The following is a 21,494-nucleotide window of genomic DNA, read 5'->3' on the forward strand; positions in this document are numbered from 1 at the left end:
CTCTTATCTAGACATCATAGGAAATGCAAGAAAAACAAACATTTTACTCCCTGCAGACATAAAGCACTACTGCAACCTAACAATTGGGTAGTGAAACCCTCTGAATCTCCTCCACCCTTGTACATCAGCACCCTTCCCGCTCCCCCAGCTGCACATCTCCCAGGTCCTCGGTGGCAAGGGAGAGGAGCTCCCGCAAGCCTGTGTGCTCCTCCGCAGCTGCACGCCACCGACGATATTTCTTTTTCCAACTTTTCCCAGCTGGAGAACAGAAGTCTCCCACGCTGAGGCTCAGCTAGTCTGCACTGTGTGAAGGAAAAGAGTTGTCACTCAAATGCTTGACAAGATGAGACCCTCCGCATTACTGCTGGTAACGGCTCCATTTTCTATAAGTGCTGGAGCACTTACAGACATTTGTTCTACATTTTGTGTATTGCAGTAGGAATGAGCAAGCTAGAACTGTTCTTGGGGAAATCCCACCGGGGCTGTCGGATTTTGCTATCAGAGCAGCTCTTCCCTTTCCCTACCAAGCTCTCCTCCTCCTCCTCCTTGTCCAACCAGACCAAGGGGCCACAGAGCAACCAGGTCTCTGATAAACCTTTATCAGCGAATGAAGTGGTCCCTGGCAGGTGGGTTTGCTGGATGGAGGGATCGCTCTCTTTCCTCCTGTACATTTTGTGTCTTTGTGGTGGGTTGACTCCCAGCCTCTACCTCCAGTTTTATTGCTGAGCATGGCATTATATGGTGTGGAATAGCCCAATTTGGGTCAGCAGTCCTGGCCGTGTCCCCTCCCAACACCTTGCCCACCCCAGCCTACTGGCTGTGGGGACATAGTGAGAAAGAGAGGAAGCCTGGATGCTGTGCAAGCACTGCTCAGCAGCAGCCAACACGCTGGGGTGTTATCGACACTGGTTTAGCCACAAATCTGAAGCTCAGCACCACAGGGGCTGCGATGAAACCAGTTCACTCCATCCTTGCCAGACCCAGCACATTCTCACACACAACAGGAGGTGGCCAGGGGTGTTGCGTTTGCCTCAGCTGCCAAATGAAGATGCTCACACAATTGGTGCGAACTTAATGAGGTGCTGTCAGCATTAAATGCTGGCTTTGATGGGGGAGAAAACCGATGTGGGCTCCTGTGGCACAGATCAATGGCCAGATCAATCTCAAGGTCCCTGCTTGGAGGCCACTCTGATGAGTTAAAGCATTGCTTGGCTGCACAGACCCAGAGCAAGCAGCCCAAAAAATGGGCTTTTAATCACTCTGTGTGAAATAAAATTGGTGTTTGCTTTGCTCATGGGCTAACGCAGTTCCTGGGAGGGAGCCTGGGGGATGTTTCCACGCCTGCCCTGGAAGAAGCGCGGTGCTCGGTGTGCCGCAGCCGCGTGGGCAGGCAGCCGTGCCTCCGTGCCTCTCTGCCGCTTGTTTGCAGGATTCACTCCTTCAAATCCTTAGGAACAAGGGCGGGAGGCTCCCTCACCTCCCCCCAGCACACACCTTTTCCACCTGCAGGAGGAAGGGCAATATTTTGCATTTCTACAGGCAAAGCAGCCTGCAAACGCCGGCAGTGCCCGCAGCCCGCCCATCCTGGCAGGCCGGTGGGTCCAGGCAGTGAGAAGGCACCAACTTTCTTCTGGACCTGGTGAAAGCCCGATCACTTTCTCCTCCATTTGTCTGGAGGACGCGCTCCGCAGACACCGACCCACGTCACAGGCTCCTGGGCCGGCTGCGAGCGCGGCATTCGGGCTGCTCCAGCCTCGGCAGAGAGCCAGCGCCTGGCCCGGTGCTTTTACAAGGAGTCCGGCTGCCAGCAGCGCGGTCTCCTCTTCGAGACCATGTTTTCAATTAGGGCTCGATGCGCAGATTGTGCGCTTTATTGGTGGAGGCCTCCTCCTGAGGCCTGCCGATTGATTTATGAAGTTGATTAAAATATTAAAATAATTTTGTGCGATGCTGCAAACATGCCGCAATGTGCATTTTTATCATATTTGGTGCTGTTCCAATTAGCTCGAGACTCTCCTCTCCCCCTCCTCTTCTGACCTGCTTTGTTCGCTAACAAATTACAGTTATTCTGGCCTTACTTTTGTATTTATTAGAGATGATGCATATGCGCGCTCTCTGAGCAGTTCGGAAACGGGCTGGCTAGCAGCAGGGAGCCCGGCGGGCCAGAGCTGTTTCTGAGCAGAGAAGGCATCCAGAACTGTCTAGCTGGAGCTGTTTATACAGATCCTCCTTATGTCACTGGCAAAATGAGGGTAAATCAGTGGAGAAGCTGGGAGTAAAATCCATCTTCCATAAACAGCAAGCTCTTTCTCTTAGCTAACTGGGGGTTTCTCCAGGAGAGAGCCCTGGGTTTCCTGTGACACCTTTCTGTCCACAGAGCCCATCTCCCCCAGTACTGGCAAAAGCCCTGCACATCCTTGATGTCCTTCCAAGAGCATTTTCTGGCCATCAAAGAGCTAAGTACAACGCTGGTCCCCTCTGCAGTACCGACAGACACGAAGTTCAACCTCACCAACCCCACCAGCTACTGAAGCCACAGAAGGAGCCACGCACAAAGAACAAGGTCGGAGCCAGCACCTGGTGCCCAAATGCTGCACAGTCAGAAATTAAATGCTTATGTCCAGGCATGACATGCAAAACCCCCGGGGATGCCTGGAGACCCACCAGCGCCTTGGTGCTTCCTGGGTGGTGGGGAAGGATGCTCCGGATGCCTCCAGCAGCCCTGCGAGCGACACAGGGCGGGCACAGCTCCCGGGGCGCAGGCGGGACGCGGGTGGGGAGCGAGGGAGCCCGCCTTGGCCAGCTGCATACCATGGACTAAAAAGGAAATTATTCTGTCAGCGAGGCACTGCTCGCCTTCAGGCCCTGCGCCACCATAGGGCTTTGCAGTTGAGCCCTGAAAACTACCTCTGCCCCTGGCTGGGGGGAAGGTGGGGGCTCAGAAACGGGAGATATTTCACCACTGGACCAAGTGTTGCCACTGTTCATCTCCCCTCTGGCCCCGGCACCGTGAAACAGCGGCGATGCTCATGCCGGGCTCAGACTGCAGCAGCCGCCTCTCGTTCCCACCCGGCATCTCCGGAGAAACCCTGCATCTGCGGTGACGGTGCTGGGACCATGGAGCCACTCCAGGTCTGCTCCCCACTGACACATTTGCCCAGAGATTGCAGGGACTGTGCTCAAATGATTAATAAGATTGCGAGTATGTAAACAACACACCTCCACGATGCTTTCTCCTGCTAAACAGGGGCATTGCTATGGCAAACTGCATTTGTCACTATTTAAAACTCAAACAAACGAGTACAGGGTGTTATAAATACACTTACAAGACGAGCTGCACTGGGAAGACAGAGAAAAAAAAATGAGCAGAAAGCAATGGAGGTGGCGGTCGGGAGCACACCTCCATCCACTGGCTTCCACGAAACAAGGCCACTCTCAGCAGTGCCCACGGGGCAGGATGCAAGCAGCTTGATGACATCAGCCCTACTACGGGTCCTATGAAACACCACAGATTTTTTTCAACACAAAAATATCAGACCCAGGGAATATCCCCAGCTCCCTGGAGGAGAGAGATGAATTGGCAAATGGAAGGCTACAGCGATAAGGGAGTTTTTATAAACATAACCTAATTGTATTACTTCAAAGTCCTGAAGTTTATTGCCCTGTTTAATGATGTGTCTCGTTATTTATGGTGTAGCACAATGAGTCTGCTATTGATTTAATACACTTCCTTAAAGACTGTCATTGTCACAAGCAATAAAACAAAGCCATTCTGAGACAGCTCAATTATGTCACATCTCCATCACCCGACCCCAAGCACCCCCGGTGTGTGGGGCCACTATGGTGGGACTGGGAGCAGGTGGTGAAGCAGGTCACCCCGAGGAAGGATGGAGCCAGAGTGCGGCTGCTGAAGGGCAGGAGCAGGAAGGATGGGTTCACCTGGCTCAGGGATGCTGCCCACAGATGTGTGCCACCATCTCCTGCCGCTGGGTACTCAGTTTGGGACCAGTCTCCTGTCTGTGCCCACTAACCGGCACAATGACAGTGTATGCACAGGGGGCTGATGGATGGAAAACAGCACGAACGATAACCGGCATTTGTGCCCCCGCCCGTTCCCGCCGCCCTCCTCACCTTTCTGGTACTGGAGCCAGAGCTGCTGCTGGACCTTCTTGCTGGGGAAGTGGATGGTGCAGCTGAACTCGGAGCCATACAGTGCCTCCGCGATGTAGTGAGAGCCAAACTGCTGGATGAAGGAGAGCAGCTCCTCCCGGCTGCTGTCCTTATTCAGGATCTTCAGGATGTTTGCAAAGCCTGTGGGAGGGAGGCAGGGGATCGGCAGGTCGGCCAGGCAGGGCTGCCAGCCACAGCCCGGGGGGAAGGACGCCCAGAAGATCCTCTGCTCAAGACATACAAGTCCCCACATGGGTGCAAAGCGCAGTTCCTCCTCTCTTGCCTCCATGGTCTACATGATCCTTTGGAATCCACAACCTGCTGTTTACCCTGGGCTGTGGCTCTCGCATCCTGTGATTCCTCTCCCTACAAGATTTCTCAAATCATTTTACAGGGATGTGCACGTGAACGCATGTGCATGCGTGCGCACACACACACAAACACAAACACACAAACAGCCTCCCGCCAGCTCCAGCCCGTGTTTCAGGCTGTTGGCACATCATCAACGCTCTCCCCAGAGGATGTGCTTGGCCTTTGCTTTGCAGTAACCCTAACCAGAGATATTCTCCTGGTGTAAGGACGAATTTATTACAGATTGTGCTGCAGACCATCCCCAGTGTAAATACCCTGCACAACTGGTAACTGGTTTTAGGAAAGCTGGAGATGGCCCAGAGGGACACACGGGGCTGGGTTGATGGCAGGTCCGTGGGTGTGCAAGGGTCAGGGCATCTCTTGAGCAACGCCCTGCAGTGCCCGTGCAGACAGCGGGGACTGCTGGCGTGGGACAAGGACATGGACCCTCACTGCTCTATGGAGATGAAATATCGTGGAGGCATGGGTGACTACACAGCACCTTGGCATCATTTAGAGCTGGCTGATATCGCTTTGGTTCAGTGGTGGAACTGAAAACATACTGCAAGAAAATATGTCATAACTTTCACCAAAATGAGGTTATCTGGCTGGTTGGTTGGTTGGTTTATTGAAAGAGAAGGTTGGTTTAATAAAAAAGCTAGAAGAACTCATTCTGAGCTGAACCCAAATATTTTGTTCGGCTCCAAGCAGGTTATTTCGTTCTGGGGCTGTGCAGCCTGTCTGCACTAAATCTTTTTTTTTTTCCTTTCTCCATTTAAAAACAGGTTGATTTTTAAATAAAAAAAAAGCTGTTTTGAAATGAAAAGGCAAAACATTTCAGGTCGCAACAAAATGTTTCAGCATTTCTGAAACAAAATGTGTAGCTATAAAAACGTGGAAGTGAAATGTTTTGACGTTTGCAGGATCCTCCCGCCCACCCCTTCTTCATCTGCGACTCCCTGCTTTATATGACCCGCATTTACAAATGCTTTGGGTCCTTTTGAAACCACATTTTTTTCAAGAACTTACTGTTTTTCATACATACACGTATGCACAGCCACCCTCACATGAAACCTCCCCACAGTATTGCTTATTAGCTTGATCCTGGCTCTGACTCCAGCTCTTGGTTTGTGCGACTGAGCCGCACAAACTCCCTGCCTCAGTTTCCCCCCCTGTAAAAAGGAAGAAAATCTCTCTGCCTGCCTCTGCAGCAGCGCTGGGAGCACGAGTTACTGCCTGAGCAGAGCCTGGAGGTGGGAAGTGCTGGTGAGATGCTTGGCATGACTGTGCCTTGGGGCAGAAAACCACCACCCACCCACCCACATAGACACACGTCTCCCTGCCGCTAGAAGCCCTCACCTGCAGAGAGGGTGATGGAGCTGAGCTTCACCCTGTAGAGGTTGCTCCTGACCCGCCAGTGCTGCACCATGGGGTAGCCCATCGCCTCGTCGTACTTGATGTCCCCTGCAAAGGAAGAGCCGATGCTCAGCCCCTGCTGACCCGGCGGCCGCGTTCCGGGGAATGCTTAATGCTCACACCAAGCAATTGCTTTGCTACATGCCGCAGGGGTGAGAAACGGGATGGTAGCAGGGATGGTAACCTCCGCCGGTGGTCATGCCATGGGGTCCCTGGGCTGCTGGCAGGACCAGCACTGCGATGGCTGCGGCTGCCTGGAGCTCACAGGGGTGGAGGTGCTGCCTTGCCGTGCTGGGATGGACTTGCACGGCCCATAGGCTATTTCTGCCCCAGGTACACAGGAGGGATGCCACGAAGGACCTCGAGATCCCAGCAGTGCTGATGGCCCTCAAGGACCACGCTGGGATCCAGGGTGGGAGAAGGGGTTCTTGCTCCTGTGCTCACCCCAGCAGGGGCTAAGCCCGGGGGCAGCTCGTACCGGTGAGAAGCTGGAGGTCAGGAAGGGGCTCCGAGAGGACGCCGCGGCACTGCTCCTCCACGGGCAAAGGGATCACCATGAGGCCGTCGGCCAGCTGGGGGAAGTCCTTGATGAAGTTATTCTCCCTGCAGAGAGAAGAAGACAACTGCAAAGCAACGATGCAGGCCACGGCCGGGCAGGGGGGCTGAGCCGCCCCAGCAGCATGGGGACGGATGGCTCAGGAGGGTGAGGGACATCTTCTCTGAGCAGGAGACCTAACGGGATGGGGTTTGCAGCCCCCACCACCAGCTACCCCTGGCTGTGCAGCTCTCTGAGGTGATGCTTAACGAGCTCCCCAGGCATCGCGGCTCCGCGGCTCCGTTAGCTCTCTGGCAATGTGGGACTGTTTTCAGCCTGGGGATGCAGCCACTGGTTTTGGCCCAGATTTTCAAAGTGTGCCACTGGAGAGGGGGCTGACAGCAGCGAGGAGAGAGAGGAACAGCTGCTACACCCCAAAACTGCGCCTTTCCACCACCTGCAGCATCTTCCCAGTACGGGACCATGACCAAGCACCAGACCAAGCCCTGCTGGGGCTCCCCACCCCAGGCAGCATCATCACCCCCACGGCTTTGCCCCCAGATGACTGACTCTGAAAGGAGGGAAAAGTACATTCATAGACAGACACCAAAAGAAAGCCGGCGCGTGCAGCTCACAGTGCGATTTTACCACACATGCAGGATCTTTTCTAACCTTGGCAGGTATAACATTGTATAATAGGCCCCTAATGAATTGTTTCTAGAACAACGATAGCGGGGAAATTATTTGAAATGGTGGATAGACAGGTCTCTGGGAGACAAGCCTCCCCCAGCAAGCAAAACGCCTTGCGCCTGCGCAAAGGAAACAGGAGGGGGGATTTTAAATATTGATCTTACAGCCAAAATATAGGCCAGGAGGCTCTGCGTCCTTGCGATGCAGAGACAAAAGGGCAGCGGAGCAAAAATAAAGGGACGTTCCTCCAAAATCAGGTCAGCCCCACAAGCTGGGGGGAGGCTCAGGCTGGCACCGCCTGCCCCAGCTGCATTTTTCTGAATAGATTTTCCTTTAAACAGCTGCTGGTTTCACTCCTCTTTCACCTCTTTTACTCCTGCGGTTTTACCCCCGCAGCCCATTCCTGGGGGGGATGCTCCATCATCCCATGATCATCTAGCAAGCAGGGACACCTTGGCCACCTTCACCTCTGCGGTGAAGACGCCAGGCTGGTGGAGCACTTCCCTGGGCCCTCCTGCTGGTCCAGGGCCAGGATATGGCCAGTGCAACCTGTACTGGTGGCAAGCAGGAAGCCATAGACCCGTGCGACCAGCCTGGGGATGCTCCCGATCCCAAGGTGGGTGAGGAGCAGTGGGATGAGCAGCTGCAGGAGGGGACGCACGAGTGGGGCCAAGCATGGCTGCGCAGGCAGCCCTCCCACCAGGCAGCAGCCTGTCTTCACGCTGCACCCCTTTCTCAAAGCTGCCGGCACCCGATTGCGTCTCAGGAGCTTCACTTTAGGCACTGCTGGCGAAAAAGTGATTTATTTGTCTGAGGGGAAAAGCCTCTCGCTCACACATGTGCTCACAAATCTCCTATTGATCACGCTGGGCACGGGATCCCCGTGGCAGAGCGGTGCTTTGCTGTTCTGAGCCCTTTGCGGTCTTAGTGATGCAAATGGGGAACTGCAATTACTGCTGGAGCCAGGAGCTGTGTGGGTGGTGGTAAGCAGGGGCTGCAAAATGAGTCAAGTCGGTAGGGAACACGGGAAGGAGCGTGTCGGTGTCTGCTGCTCTGCCTCAGCAGAAAAGGGAGAAAAGCGTCAGAGAGTGCTACCAAACCCCAAAGCCCCGGAGAAGCACAATGCTGCACCGGGAAAGCGGGATATGGCTGTGCCGATCCTGCCTGCCACCCCAGAGCACGGGGACCATCCCGTCCCTGATGGGTCAGCCCCCCACCCTGCACCCTGGGGCGAGCGCAAGGGACAAGTGGGTCATACCAGCGACCTGCCCAGCCCCGCATCCCACCTCCGAGAGGACCAAGGGGGGATGCCCAGGAGGGCAATGACACTGGCTGGTGGCACCCACTGCCTTGCACGAGGGGACAGACCTAGTGGTGCCAGAAAAGCTCAGTCCCAGGGGGCAGAAACACGTGGCTTGGCAGACACCAGAAGATTGTGTTAACCCGCTGCCCTGCACCAGAGCAGGGGGCTGAGAAGATGCAAAGAAGCAGCATCCCTTTTTCTCCCCATGCAAACCCACTGAGACCATCTCACCAACACCCGCCCGTGCCGTGAGCCCGCAGACCGGCTGTCCCTGGGTATGAGCTCGGCTCACGTGGGTGGCAGGACAGCCCCCGGGGGCTGGTGGTCCATGCACGGGCAGCTAAGGAGGGAGAAGCTGGAGGAGATGCACAGCAGTGCAAGGGGAATGCGCATGCAGTAGCTGCTGCTCAGAGCTGACGCCTCTATGAAAAGGTATTTACTGAAAAGCCATGCTCTGTGGTGCTGCTTGCTGTAACGCCGTTTGCTTTAACTGCTCCGCAGTGGAAAGGTTGAGGAAAAACAAGGGGCAAGCACAAGTCAAGGTGTGGACATACACACTGGCACGTGTCCACAACGTGCCCTCGTAATGGGAGCAGCAGCGGTACAAGGCAGGACTTCAGGAGCACTTTGATGATGGATTTTTGCTACCAAACTCCTCCTGCACCTCCTCCCTCCCTCCCCACCTCCACCCCCCCGCTCCCTGCCACCCCAAAGCAGGGATAAGCCGAAGCCACGCAAGGGGAAGCACCCACTGGGCACGGGGTCCAGGCGCGGCACAACCCCCTTGCCGAGCCCTGCCAGCCGGCACCACGCCGAGCCCCCGCTGCGTCCGCGGGCACAGGAGGGCAAACCGGGAGGGCAGACGATGGGGACACCCAAACCCGGCTTGTGCCAGGTGGCTGCTGCCCACAGCGTGCCCGGCTGGCACAGCGGGCGGTGTGCTGCGGAGCCATAGCCGGCAGAGGGCTGCAGCTCCTCTTCCACTGCGCCTTATTAATAACCCTGCCGCTCGCAGCCCTGCTCACCGTAGAGGCACAAAAAAAAGAGTTTTTGCCAGGCTTTTGTGCTCTCTGGAAGCTCTGATCAAAGCTGTCGGGCTCTGTGCGAGGGGCAGGGACACTGACGAGGGGAGAGATGTGACAGCATCCCTGTGCATGTGCAGCCACATGTGCCTCCATCTGGGGAACGGCTGAGCCACCGGCACCTCCGCACAGGTTCACACCTGGGGGGCCATGCTCTTTGCTAGAGGCACAGCAGTGCTTTCGTGACCTCGCGGTTCCTACCAGCCGTGGAGCCAGGTTTATTCTGAAAGGATCAGGAGAGAGCCCAGCAAACCCGCCTGCTCCCAGCACCTGCTAGCCCCACAACATGTCTCTCGTTCCGCCCCCCAGCATCTCCCCGATGCTCACGGAGCAGATGCCCAATACTTCCAGGAGCAGCGAGCACGCCGCTCTCTCCAGCACGATGCACACTGAATCTGCTCATTGACTTGCAGCGCCCTCCTGGAAGGGAGCTGCACATCTCTTGGGGCATTTTGCAGATATTGAGTCATTATACAAGGAAATGCTGCTTCTCCCTTGCAGCCCCAGTCCCCACTAGCATCCGACCCAGAGTACGTCCCTGCCTTGAGAGGGAGCTGACTTCCAGACAAACAAGTCTTGATGCTGGGAAAGGTCAAATGGCCAAAGGCTTTACTGAGCTCTTGTACTGGCAGGGCAGGCTGAGGAGGAAGGCAGTGGACTGGATTGAACCGAGTTGAAAATCCTGGCTTTGATGGACGCTTTGTGCAACCTTGGCCAAGTCATAAAATGTACCCGTTGCCTCCGGTGACACAGATAACAGACAGGAGGTCCCTCCGTCTCGGGGTGCTGGTGGGGTAAAGGCAATTAGCGGCTGCTCAGGTACCAGGAGGAGGGCTCAGGCAGTGAGAGCCCGCTGTGCCAGTGTCCTCCTGTCCTTCTGAAACTTGGCACACAAACTAGAGGTGTTTTCAGGGAATCTGACCTTAAATAATACACCCAAGGTCATGCAATATATCCATGGCACAGTGCAGTGTAGGGCTGCATTGCTGTGCTCTGCAGTGCTGGTATCATCTCACACAGCTGATGGGAAGCATCCAAAAGGACCAGCATCCCACAGCATCCCTGAGCGAATGGGGGGTTTTAGGGGAGCAGGAGAGCCCAGTGCAGGCACCGGGGAGGAGCTGGAATGCTGTGGTCCACCTGGATGGGGCCACGGCCGCCGGGTCCTGGTCCATGCCATGATTCTGCTGAGCTCTGGGGCACCTTGTCCCCTTGTCAAGGTACTGAAAGCTAGGGCCAAGCTCACAGTGGGGTTTTGGCCCACAGTAGTGAAAGATCAGCTGGTGACTCACATTCATTTCATTTTTCTGTTAGCAACACCATTGAGTGAAGGAGCAGCTTCTCCTCCTTGGCTCAGCCGGCTGTGGCTTCCTTCCTTTGCACTTTGCTCCCAAAGGACACAGCCTTGAGGCTGGATGCTGCCCACTGACCCTTTCAGAGACCCTCCTTGCTACTGGACAACTCCCACTGCAAATCCAAGCATCAACTGGCTTGGGGCATCCTGTCTCCATCCACCACTGGCAGCAGACGCACACCCTGCTTCGCAGCAACTGGGCAAATATATTCATGAAGGGGTAAAAAAAAATAAAATATAAAATGACCCCACAAGTGATTAGCTGATGCCCTGAAGCGTGAGATTTAATTACCCTTATCTGAGCCGGCACAGCTACAAATGTTAATCACATTATCATCCAGCGTGCTTATGTTCAGCAAAGTGACTATGCGAGAACTGCGCTTTCTGCTATGCAAGTCTGAAAGGACGCCTTCTCTGGCAAGAATAATTTATTAATCTTACTTCTTTCTGTCCTGCAATGGCTTGGGGGAGAACAAGATGGATTTGAGGTTATTTAGTGCCAGCTTTTGACCCAACTTTTCTTTGGAGGAGCTTTCCTGCTGCGGTGGCTGCAAGCTCACAAGAGCCCAGCCCGCATCTGGCATGTGGACATTCAGAAAGAGCTTCTTTTTAGCTTGTCGTCACCAAAAAAAAAATTGATCTAGAGTCACTGGGAGACAGAAAAGAGGGTCTCCTGTTTCCACAGCCACTTTGGAGAAGGTAAGCATGCTGTAAATCTCCCCCCACGTGTCTCCATGACCTCAGGCACCGGTGAATTATAAACGCTTAATGAAAACCCTCTGAAGTAGCCGTTACTTACTCCAAATTTACTGGTCATTAATTTTAGTGAGGCCCTACTCATGTATAATGAGGCAGGATAAAGAGGAGAGACCAGTCAGGTTTTGCCAGGCCCTGGAGCCCCCTCCAGCTCCCCAACTTTCAGCCCTAACCACGGTTTGCAACAACGTGTGGCCGGACTGGGCTGCGGGAAGAGAGGAGAGCACCAACCCGGAGCTGCCCGTGCCCCCCGAATCCCTCTGGTGCGGCCACAGCCATCACCCCCATCCCTCCATCGGCCCTGATGCTGCAGATGAGACCTGTCCCCCCGCTGCCAGTCCCTCCCTGCCGCATCCCCAATGTGCCCCACTTCAGTGCCAGCAAAAAACAGCCTGACAATATTCAATAGCTGCCTTCCCCCCTCGGTTCAGGGAGAATTAGCATTTAAATTGAGGTGTTTCGGGGAGGTAAATCATGCCAGCGCTGGGGCAGCGGTGCCTGCGGGCACGCACGGTGCTCCTCAGGGCTGGCGCAACGTGCCTGCGTGCACGGTGCTCAGCACCATCCCCTCCACGCGCCCTCGGACCGAGCCCCAAAACCCTCTGTGGGGCTGGGAGCGACTGGGACCCCCCTTCCCGCGCTCCCCGCTCCACTTCTCCCGCGGGGCTGGGGCTGCGTGGCGGTGAAGCCACCTGCTCTGTAATGGGGAGGTGTTGAAAAGGGCTCAGCCAACGCCGGTGAAACGCCGTGGGCTCTGTCTCGGCGGCTCTTTGATCCCTGCACTGGAATACTAATCACGGCGCCACGCCGGCACTGCTGCGGGAGGCCCTCGGTGGCATCACCGGGGCTCCTCGTCCCTCATCGTGCTCTATTTGGGGACACCAAAGCGTGGGAGGGGACAGCGAGAGCCGTGGGACCAGGCAAAGGGTGGTGGCTATCGCCGGGGACTGTGGATGGGAGCAGGAGCTGCAGACCCCACTAGTGCCTGTGCCACCGGGGCGTAGTGCCGTGCAGGGACCCCAGCCGTGGCATAATGATGGTGACAGCCAGCAAATGACATCTGGACATGGGACTTTAAGACCTGGGACAGCAGTGACAGCCGGACAGAAGGACGCAGGCGGTGGGAGCAGCGCTGCTGCCCGGAGCCAGCAGAGGCAGGGAAGGGGATTCCTTTCCAGTGAATAGTTTATTCACCGTGAAACAGGAATTCAGTTGACCCAAAGGTATTTGTCAACTCTGCTTGAACCTGTTGCAGAATCTGAGCAGAGAATTTTTAGGTTCTTGTTTCTTTTAAGTACAGAATAGATGGAGGAAGACGAATAGTTGCTACCACTGTGCTTCCACTACCTCCATGCCTCCCGGGAGGGTCCTGCACCTCCCTGATAGCTAAAGGCAAGTCTCAACGCAGACTGCGACCCGTTTCCTATTCTCCATTAGCAGACCAGAACATCAAACTCATTTCATGGTAATACAAAGCATGCCGCTGCTGGTGTTCTACTTCAGCTGTTGAACCAATAACTCGACTCTCCACACTGCTCATGCCCGAGCCCAAGTCAGCAGCAGGACCCCCCCCCCGGCACCCCGGGAGTCGCGTGCCTGTGTCCATCAGCATCATGCTCTGCCAACACTGGACCATTCCAACCTGATTTTCCTACAGATCATCTCCAAACATCCCCCCCAAACACTAAAGTCCTCCTCCGGTCCACACAGCCCTGGCGATGCCACCAAGCACTCAGGGAAACTCAGCCAGCGGTGCCCACCACCATGGCACTGATGGTGAACATGATATTCACCATCACAGAGAAAAAGTGCATCCTCTCCTGCAGCCATTTCTAAAGGAAACACACAGGAATCTGCTTTGAGACGGGGAGAGGAAGAAGCTGTGAGGGATAGGAGCAGAGATCTCCCTCCTGCACCCAGTGAGCCCCAGAGCAGGCAGCCGGCGAGGGGACGTGCTGCTGGAGGAGGTCCACCACCAGCACGTGGCTCTGGCCAGCAAAAGCAACACAGCTCAGGTGGAGTGCCCGTGGCCATGTGGAGGGACCCCAAGAGGCTCCCCAGCCTCTCCCAGCTGCTGGCTCTCACGATGCCGCGTCCTGGTGACATCTTCAGTGCCCATTTATCACCCTTTATTGTCCTTCCCATCCCGCTCCCCATTATACAGCTATTTATTTGTTCCAGTAAAGCATGTCTCCTGTGGGTGAAATCCTGCGGTAGGCTGTGGATCTTTCTTCCTCCGGAGTGCCTGTTGGGAACAGGCTGAAACGGAGTGCCGAGTAAAAACAAATTTGGAAAGTTACGGTTCCCACAGCAACGCCTGGCGCCTGTGCAGCAGGCAGAGCGCAGGCACGCAGAGCTGGATTTATGCCTTAATTACAGAGTCGGGGCTGCAAGAGGAATCCCATGCGAAGCTCTTATTTTCAGCCCCTTACAGAACTTTGCAAATATATGGATTATTCCCTTTGGGATTGAAATTTCCCATGCTTAAGCTAAGCTTAAATGTGATTTTCTGCAAGAAGTTTTAAGAAAACTCAAAAAAACCCATGTTTGAGTGAAAGAGTGAAGAAAAAAGAGCGGACACGCCCGTGGCTGGAGAAAGAGAAAAGAGTGGCAACCTGTCTCTTGTTTGCCTGTAACTCTAGCACAAGTTGCTCCTGGAAGCCCACACTTGCAGAGAGTGAAACCCGAGGGAGGCCAGTGCATATGAGCTGGGAGACATGACTTGGTGCAGAGGCTGCCATCATTAACATTCGAACCTGGGGAAGATCTCTTAGCTGCATCAGGACCAGAACCCAAAATAGTCCACCGACAGTCTCTTCCCTCTGACGGAGCAGGCTCCAAGCTCTTTGCATTTACTGCTGGAGATCTCCTCATTTGCTGCACTGCTTGCTTGGAAAAGCAGCAAGGAAGCTGATGAAATACAACCCAGCATATGTCTGACCCAACACTTTGCATCTTTAAGTTGCTATCTCCTTCCTACTGTCCTGCACGAATCATGTCACCTAGGTGCATCACATCACTTAGGTGCATCATGTCACAGGTGCATCATCACCCAGAACAAGCCCTTCCACACACCCCTCTGCTCCTCTCCTCCTTCTGCAGGGGCAAAGCAAATGAGCAAGTAGTCAAAGCCTTTCTCCCTGCGTGGCTCTGCATCAAGCGTTCGGCTCATCTCACCAGCGAGATAGGCAGCGGCTCCACCACTGCCCACATCTGGCTGGGTTTTGGCCTCAACAGCCTTATCCTAAACCTGCAAGCCGGTGGCAGGGCCAGGAGGACACATCTGAGCCATGTGCCATCCCTCCTTGACTGGAAGGTCTGGGAAATGCCCAATAGCTGATGTGGCTGATGAGAAATCTACCCATTTGCAAAGGGCTGGCGCTGCTTAGTGTCTGCCAGGAGGGTCCATGTCTTGCTCCATGTATCTGCTCTTCAATGTGTCTCCCTCCATTAGCTTTGCCATCGCTGACAACCAAAGGGTCTGACCTCGTCGGCTTCCATAAGCTCAGCAACTTTCAGCGTTTTAACAATTTGGATGGCGAAGACAGACAGACCTCCTGGAGCAGCTCACGGAGCTTCTGCCCACCAGGTTGTGGCCACTGCAAGGTGATCTGGGGATGGTTTCTTTATGGGGACAGCTTTTCTGAGCCTGAGCAACCCAGAGCCAGGCTGGACACCTCCTCTGAATGATCATTTCAGTGATGAGCTGAGCCAAGGCTGTGGGTCCTCTTGCGCGGGTTGTTTGGGTGCTATTTGCAATAATTTCCCGAGTGTTGCTCAAGCAGCTCCGTGCCTGGCGCTTTCATTATTATTATTTCTGACAAGGCAACAAATGCAGAACTCCCACTGGCTGCAGAGGAGCCAGGACTACACGCTGGGACTTCCCAAGGAACTGGCGCGAGGCTGGTGCCTGACTTGCATCCAGTTCCTATGGGATTTGGGCACGGTGACCTGAAGGCAGTGGCCTCTCTGCACACCAGCAGCCCCTCACACCAGCAGCTCTTCCAGGGAAACCCACCCCCCAGCTGCAATGCCCTGGAAAGCGCAAGCACTGCCTTTTAAATAATATTTGCCTTTCTAACGTAAATGCAGACCCAGCTCTCTGCTCAGCACACATATCCGTTCTCTTTAACAATTTGGGATCTTAAGCATTTTTTTTTCCTCTCCTAAGCTTCGTCGTTAACCTTTAAGATGAAGATAAGGCATAAGAGTTTGGAAAGGAATCAGGAGGGACCTTGGAAATGAGCCAGGAGCAGTGTTAATACTGGGCTGCACATCATATCTCTTCGGTTCTTCTTTCCCCCCAGGGTGATTCGGACTGCTCTTGACTACCACCATGGTATTACAAACTCTAATGAGGTTTGGAAAATAAGAAACCCACTGCAGCGTGGGAGAAACTAATAGAAATTGTTTTGTCTTCTCTCTATTAGTCATTAGAAGCAGAGGAAAAACAGCCACAGGCAGTGGCAGGGCTGCAATATCACCACACATTTCATATGCTGGCACTCCGACAAAGTCATTTCAATGCAGTTAATGCTCCCACTTCCCCTCCGCACAAGGCCTGCTGTACGCCAGCATGGGTTCCAGCTGCGCCAGCATCCCTGTGCCAGGATCGACCGAGCCCGGGGTGACCCCAGGGGTGCCCGGTGCCCGCCCAAGGTGCCCATGCAGGACGCTTGGCCAGCCCTCAACTCTGCCCAGCAGCAAATCCGCCAGCATGGACCATCGCAGCCGCTCTGCAGCAAGATGCTGTGCAGAGCCTGGTGTTCCCCAGGGGCCAGGGACAGGCAGGGAAGGTGAAGGCAGCACACACGCAGGGCAGCGCTTGGGGATGCATCCGTAAGCGGCAGATCCCTGGTGCTGTCAGGCAGCCGGAGCATATGGTGAATTAGCTGGGATTTGTGACTGCATCTGCAAAGTCGTGTTTGTGTGTGCAAAGTTAATTACGGAAGCCAAGAAACGATGCGCACGGCGAGCCGGGGCACCTGCAGCAAACTCACCCCTTGCCATCCTCCCGGGGAAAGGCAGATGCTGAGAGCCAAGCCCCGCTCCAGGGCTCCACAAGGTGCCTTGGAGCACCTTCCACTTTGCTTCCCTCCTCCCACCTCGTGGGCCGTCACACCTGGGCTGCACGGCTGCCTGATGACAAGTGGCAGTGCCATCACACCTTCCAGATGTTTGCCTGCTGCCCACGGGTACGGGCACAGCTGGTGAGTGGCATCGTCCCCCGGCAAGCCAGGGCGCAGGCACGCAGGCTGCTCTGCCTGCACCAGGCTCCTTTGGCCTGTGCTGGGGAAGAAATGAACTGGCACAAACATCTCCAGCTTTCATCTCAAGAAAATGGTTATTGAAGTCAACAGCCCATGGGAGAGTCCTTCTCACCCGGCTGCAATCTGGGCAGAGTGAGAGCACGACAGCAAAGGAGCATCGCTGGGGGATAGGCAGGAGGGCAAGTGATGCTGGGTCAGTCCCCACCGCCTGCTCCTGCATTCTTCTGCACTGAGCCACGGCTCCAGCATCCAAGCCAGGTCACGCTGCCCAGGAACCGGGTATGGTGGAAGATTTAGGAGATCTCCTGGGTTATCCCATGTGCCCTATGAGTAGGATGCGGCAGGGGATGGGAGGGGTCCCAGCATAGCTTGTCCACCACCTTTGGTGGACAGTGGGTTCAACTGATGGGGCCCAAACCTAGCACTTGCCTTCAGGTTTACGCAGTCACGAGTTATACTGCAACACGCAGAAGGGCAAATCCTCCATCTCTGGAGAGATCACTTGTGATGTGAAAGAGCAAGACAAGATTTTCTGCTGCACCGAGGACGGCATCCAAGCCCTGCTGCTAACTCGGAAGCAGGTATGGTTCGACAGCTGGCATAGCTGCGGAGCGCTCAGATATCCCCATGATGGTGCCTGCTCGCGACTGCATTGCCTGGAGCAAGGATTCACATTGCTAAGTCAATGTCAAGACAATTTAGTCCTTGGATGGGGAATCTCCATTGACCAACGCTGGCACTAGCGAGGAAGAGCAGTGATGGGCTTGCAAGTGTCAGCCTTGTCCCCAGAGGTGCCGCTGGAGCGGTGTTCATGGTGCAAGCATCACAAACCCATGGCCTGTGCTAATGGTGACCACCAAAGAAGTGCCCATAGCATGATGGAAAAACCCTGCTATCGCAGCTTCAAGTTGGGTGACTACAATTTACTGCCTCAAACCGTCCCACCTCTGTTCTTTCTTTTCAGCTGAACATAACTCTTATTTTCATGTGTCCCGAGTGGGTGCAGCGCCCCCGTGCCCCAGGCACCCCACGTCAGATGAGGAAAGAAGGAGAAGCAATTCCTCTCCGCAAGCCTGTACACCACTGCAAGGCTATAAAGCCAATAAAGACCCCCTGGGATGAAAGGTACTCTATAAATCTGAGCTATTATTATTATAAAACCAATCTCCACCGCATCTCTTAATAATGCAGATTAACTATGCAATAACACCAGCTATAATTAGTATCATAAAAGTCAGAGATGGGAAAGGCTAGCAGGTCAGTGAGTCCATCCCACGGACTGCTCCCCACAGCATGGGGGAAGGAGGAGACCTCCCGGGTGCCCTGGGAGCTCAGACAAGCCAAGGCAGAACTTGGCAGTACGGGGCACCACAAAGGGAATGGCGACAAGGAGGGGATGGGACACAAATCACAGCACCTCTGCCAAACCCAGGAGGGGAACAGAGCCCCGCTCTCATTCTGCAAGTGCCCGATGCCAACCTCCAGTCTCTCCTCTCCTGTGCAGGTCCATGTCCCCTCTCTCAAGCCTTTCTCCTTTCCTCACGCTCAGGACTCGAGACAAGGGTGTCACCATCAGCTTTTCACAGGGTGGACCCTGAAGACCTCACTGAGCCCTCTGACAGCTGCGTGGGGGAACGTGGGTGTCCCCTGAGGGCCACAGGCTGATGACAACAGGGCAGGCTCCTTGCAGGAGGAGCCCGCGTCCCTGCCCAGCTCCCCAAGGGACAAGCATTCCCCCAGACCCTTCACCTCCCGTCCCACAAGAACCTCCCAGCCCCAGGGCTAGCAGACGTGACCTCCCCATACACACACACACACACACAGAGAGCGTTCCAGCAGCATTCCTGGACTGGGATCCCACTGCCTGCTCCCATCCTGCCCAGGGATCAGCCCTCCTCCTCACTGGTTGACCAACCCAGCTAACACACGCAGCCCGAGCCCTGATGCCCACTGCCTTCCTCCACCTCCCGCTCCCAGAAACCCCGTCATACTCCTCGCCTCCACGGTGTACCCGTACAGCCCAGGCACCTTCTCCCCTGCCATCCCCGCTGGCGGTGGGAAGGGCAGGAGGGAGGGCTCCCTGCCTGGGCGCAGTGCTGCTCTGCCCAATTAGCACTGCTGGGTGACAGGCTCTGTTTGTGCTGCGTGATTAGCTGTGGAAATGCAAATCCGAACTTCCTCCGCCGCAGCAGCTAACAAGATAATGAATATTTTCATCAGCTGCAGAGAATACAAACATCTGAGCAGACACAAATGCGCTGCCAGGGCTGGGGGGAAGCGGGGAGCAGGGGTGCAGGGTGGGGGAGAAGCTCCCCGGCATCCCTCGCTGTGGGGGCACCAGCTCTGCTGCCGGGGGAAAGGAAAGCTCTGCCACCGCCAGCTGGTCCCTGAGCCCAGCAAAAGCCCGTGGGTGACACTCCATCGGCTTTGGTGGGTGCTGGTACCAACTCCAACATAGCTCCTTGGCTCTGGACTGCACCTGTGTCTGCGAGAGCTGGTTTGGGGTATGCACCCATGGTACCCGCATCTCGCAGGGCACCGTGAGAGGTCTGCCCCCTCACTGCCCATCTCTGGGGCCTGAGCTCCCCTTTGAAACATCAACTCGCCAATCTGGATGGCTGAAAAGCCTGTTTTCAGGGCACGGACCAAGGTGAAAGCTGCTTGGCTTTTCCGTGGCCTCATGATAGAAGTGGGGAGTTCGGTTGCCTTTTTTAACATCCACCTGTTTTTTTGTACCGGCACATTTTCACACGCTGCCTGGCACTGCTGGGGCTCAGCAGGGGCTGAGGAAGGAGCCCAAGCCCCAAGTCATGGATGTGCAATTGGTTTTGGGCTCCGGCTGCAGCCTCCACCCTGGCCATCCCTCCTCCTCCCCAGGGCTCAGGCATACACTGGGAGCGGCAATGGCCAAACAGCAGAGACCGACTCTGGGCGAGGTTATCCCGCTGCCTGCACAGACGGGAATGAAATGGGGCAGCTCAGGGGCGCAGCTGGAGCAGTGACAGGGCAGGAGGAGCAGGAGGCGGCTGCAACAGCTGTCCCCACGCTCGCCAAGGATGTGCTGGCCCAATCCTTAAATCCTACCCACACAAGGCGCAGAACGAGTCTGAAAACCTCTGGTACTTAAAATACCTCCATTACTAACACCTCAATCAGTATATTTTAAAAAACATCTCTTTCGCCCTGGACCCCTGCATTGTCTTTAGGATATCGCTGGCGCTGGACTTGCTTTTGTTTTGCTAGAAGAAGAAAAAAATGCTACCAATCCAGAGCAAAAGCACGCGGCTGCAGACTGTCGGAAATACCAGCTCAAAGCCATACAATCTGTTCTCCTTCTCAGTGGGATGCTAACTTTGAAACGGAGCAGGGCTGATGCATGCAGGATATAATAGTAACCTAACTGACGGAGTGCTGTGCTAATTGCATTAGTCATTTATACCGTGGATTGATAAAATCTCAATGCTTAGCCTGGCCAGTGAAAATGTGCTCAAAATACATGGTGTATGTCTAAGTGCAACCTGTTGTGGCTCTGAAAAGGGCTGGATGGACTCAAGAAAGCAGCCAGGATGTCCCTGAGGCTAGGTTGAGAGGTGGAAAAAATGGGATTGAGGAAAAACAGCTCAGATGGGGGCCCTTTGGGGGCTGCAACGCCATTGCATGTGGCACGGCAACAAGCGGGCACCAGGACATCTCTGCTCTGCAGGCAGCATCCCCGGCTGGGAGCGAGCAGTGCTCCTGCATGGCATGTACTGGGAGCGGGGCAGAGCGCGGGGCAGAGCGCGGAGCATCACATCCCACAACAGCTCCACAGAGCTGCTAAACTGCTAACAACCCCCTTGCCTGCTACTGAAGACCAAGGCCTGAGGCATTAGCCTGGCTTGGAAAGACATCATTGCTTCCAACTAGTATGTCTGAGGCTTCAGAGTTGTGAACAGGTAATAGAATTGCAGCAACAAATAATAAAAAGAGGAATGAAATGGAAGGCAGCCACTGGAAAAGAGATCCATCCGTTATCCCGGCCTGAAGGGTAATAGGTAAACAAGGCATTGGGGTACCGGCTGGCGCCGAGCTCACCGGCACAGGAATAATAAACAGCGCAATTATAACTTCTGTGCTCGGAGGTTTCAAACAGAGGGGAAAAAATATGAAAAAATCAATAGCGTTAATTTAACTAGTTAGGGACGTTACATTTGTGATGCCGCAGGGGAGGCAGGACGTCCGAGCCGGGGCTGGCCTGTGAGCTCTGAGCCGGGCGGCACCGGCGAAGCCCCCCTGGCCTCCCGCACCCTGACGCGATGCTGCTGACCCGGCTGAGCACCCATCCTGCGCCCTGGCGGCACCCACGGCTGGGGGGGCACCGGGTACGGCGATGGGGTGGGGACGTTCCCCAAAGCAGTCCCCCAGTGGGGATGGTGCCGAGCTGCCAGCTCGCCCCGCCGTCGCCGCGCCGGTTTATTAAGGGCTGAGAAGCAGTGAGGGGAAGGAGTGACAGATTTAAAATTAACTTGCCAAACTCCCCATCAATATTATGACAATTTCTCGCATCGGTTCAGCGACCCGGCGCGCC

At 55.1% G+C, this 21,494-nt stretch overlaps 1 protein-coding gene across 1 annotated transcript in view; it reads right to left on the reverse strand.

Moving 5' to 3' along the window:
* Positions 1-21,494, reverse strand: part of ASTN2 (astrotactin 2) — a 360,290-nt gene that overhangs the window by 124,994 nt on the left and 213,802 nt on the right. Inside the window, exons 14-16 of the mRNA XM_075056199.1 lie at positions 6,416-6,540; positions 5,881-5,985; positions 4,132-4,311 (exon numbers count right to left, since the gene is read on the reverse strand). Of these exons, the coding sequence (XP_074912300.1) occupies positions 4,132-4,311; positions 5,881-5,985; positions 6,416-6,540 (410 nt within the window). The remainder of the gene's footprint in view (positions 1-4,131; positions 4,312-5,880; positions 5,986-6,415; positions 6,541-21,494) is intronic.

The sequence above is a fragment of the Buteo buteo genome, chromosome 23 (genome assembly GCF_964188355.1).
Source record: "Buteo buteo chromosome 23, bButBut1.hap1.1, whole genome shotgun sequence".
Taxonomy (NCBI): domain Eukaryota; kingdom Metazoa; phylum Chordata; class Aves; order Accipitriformes; family Accipitridae; genus Buteo; species Buteo buteo.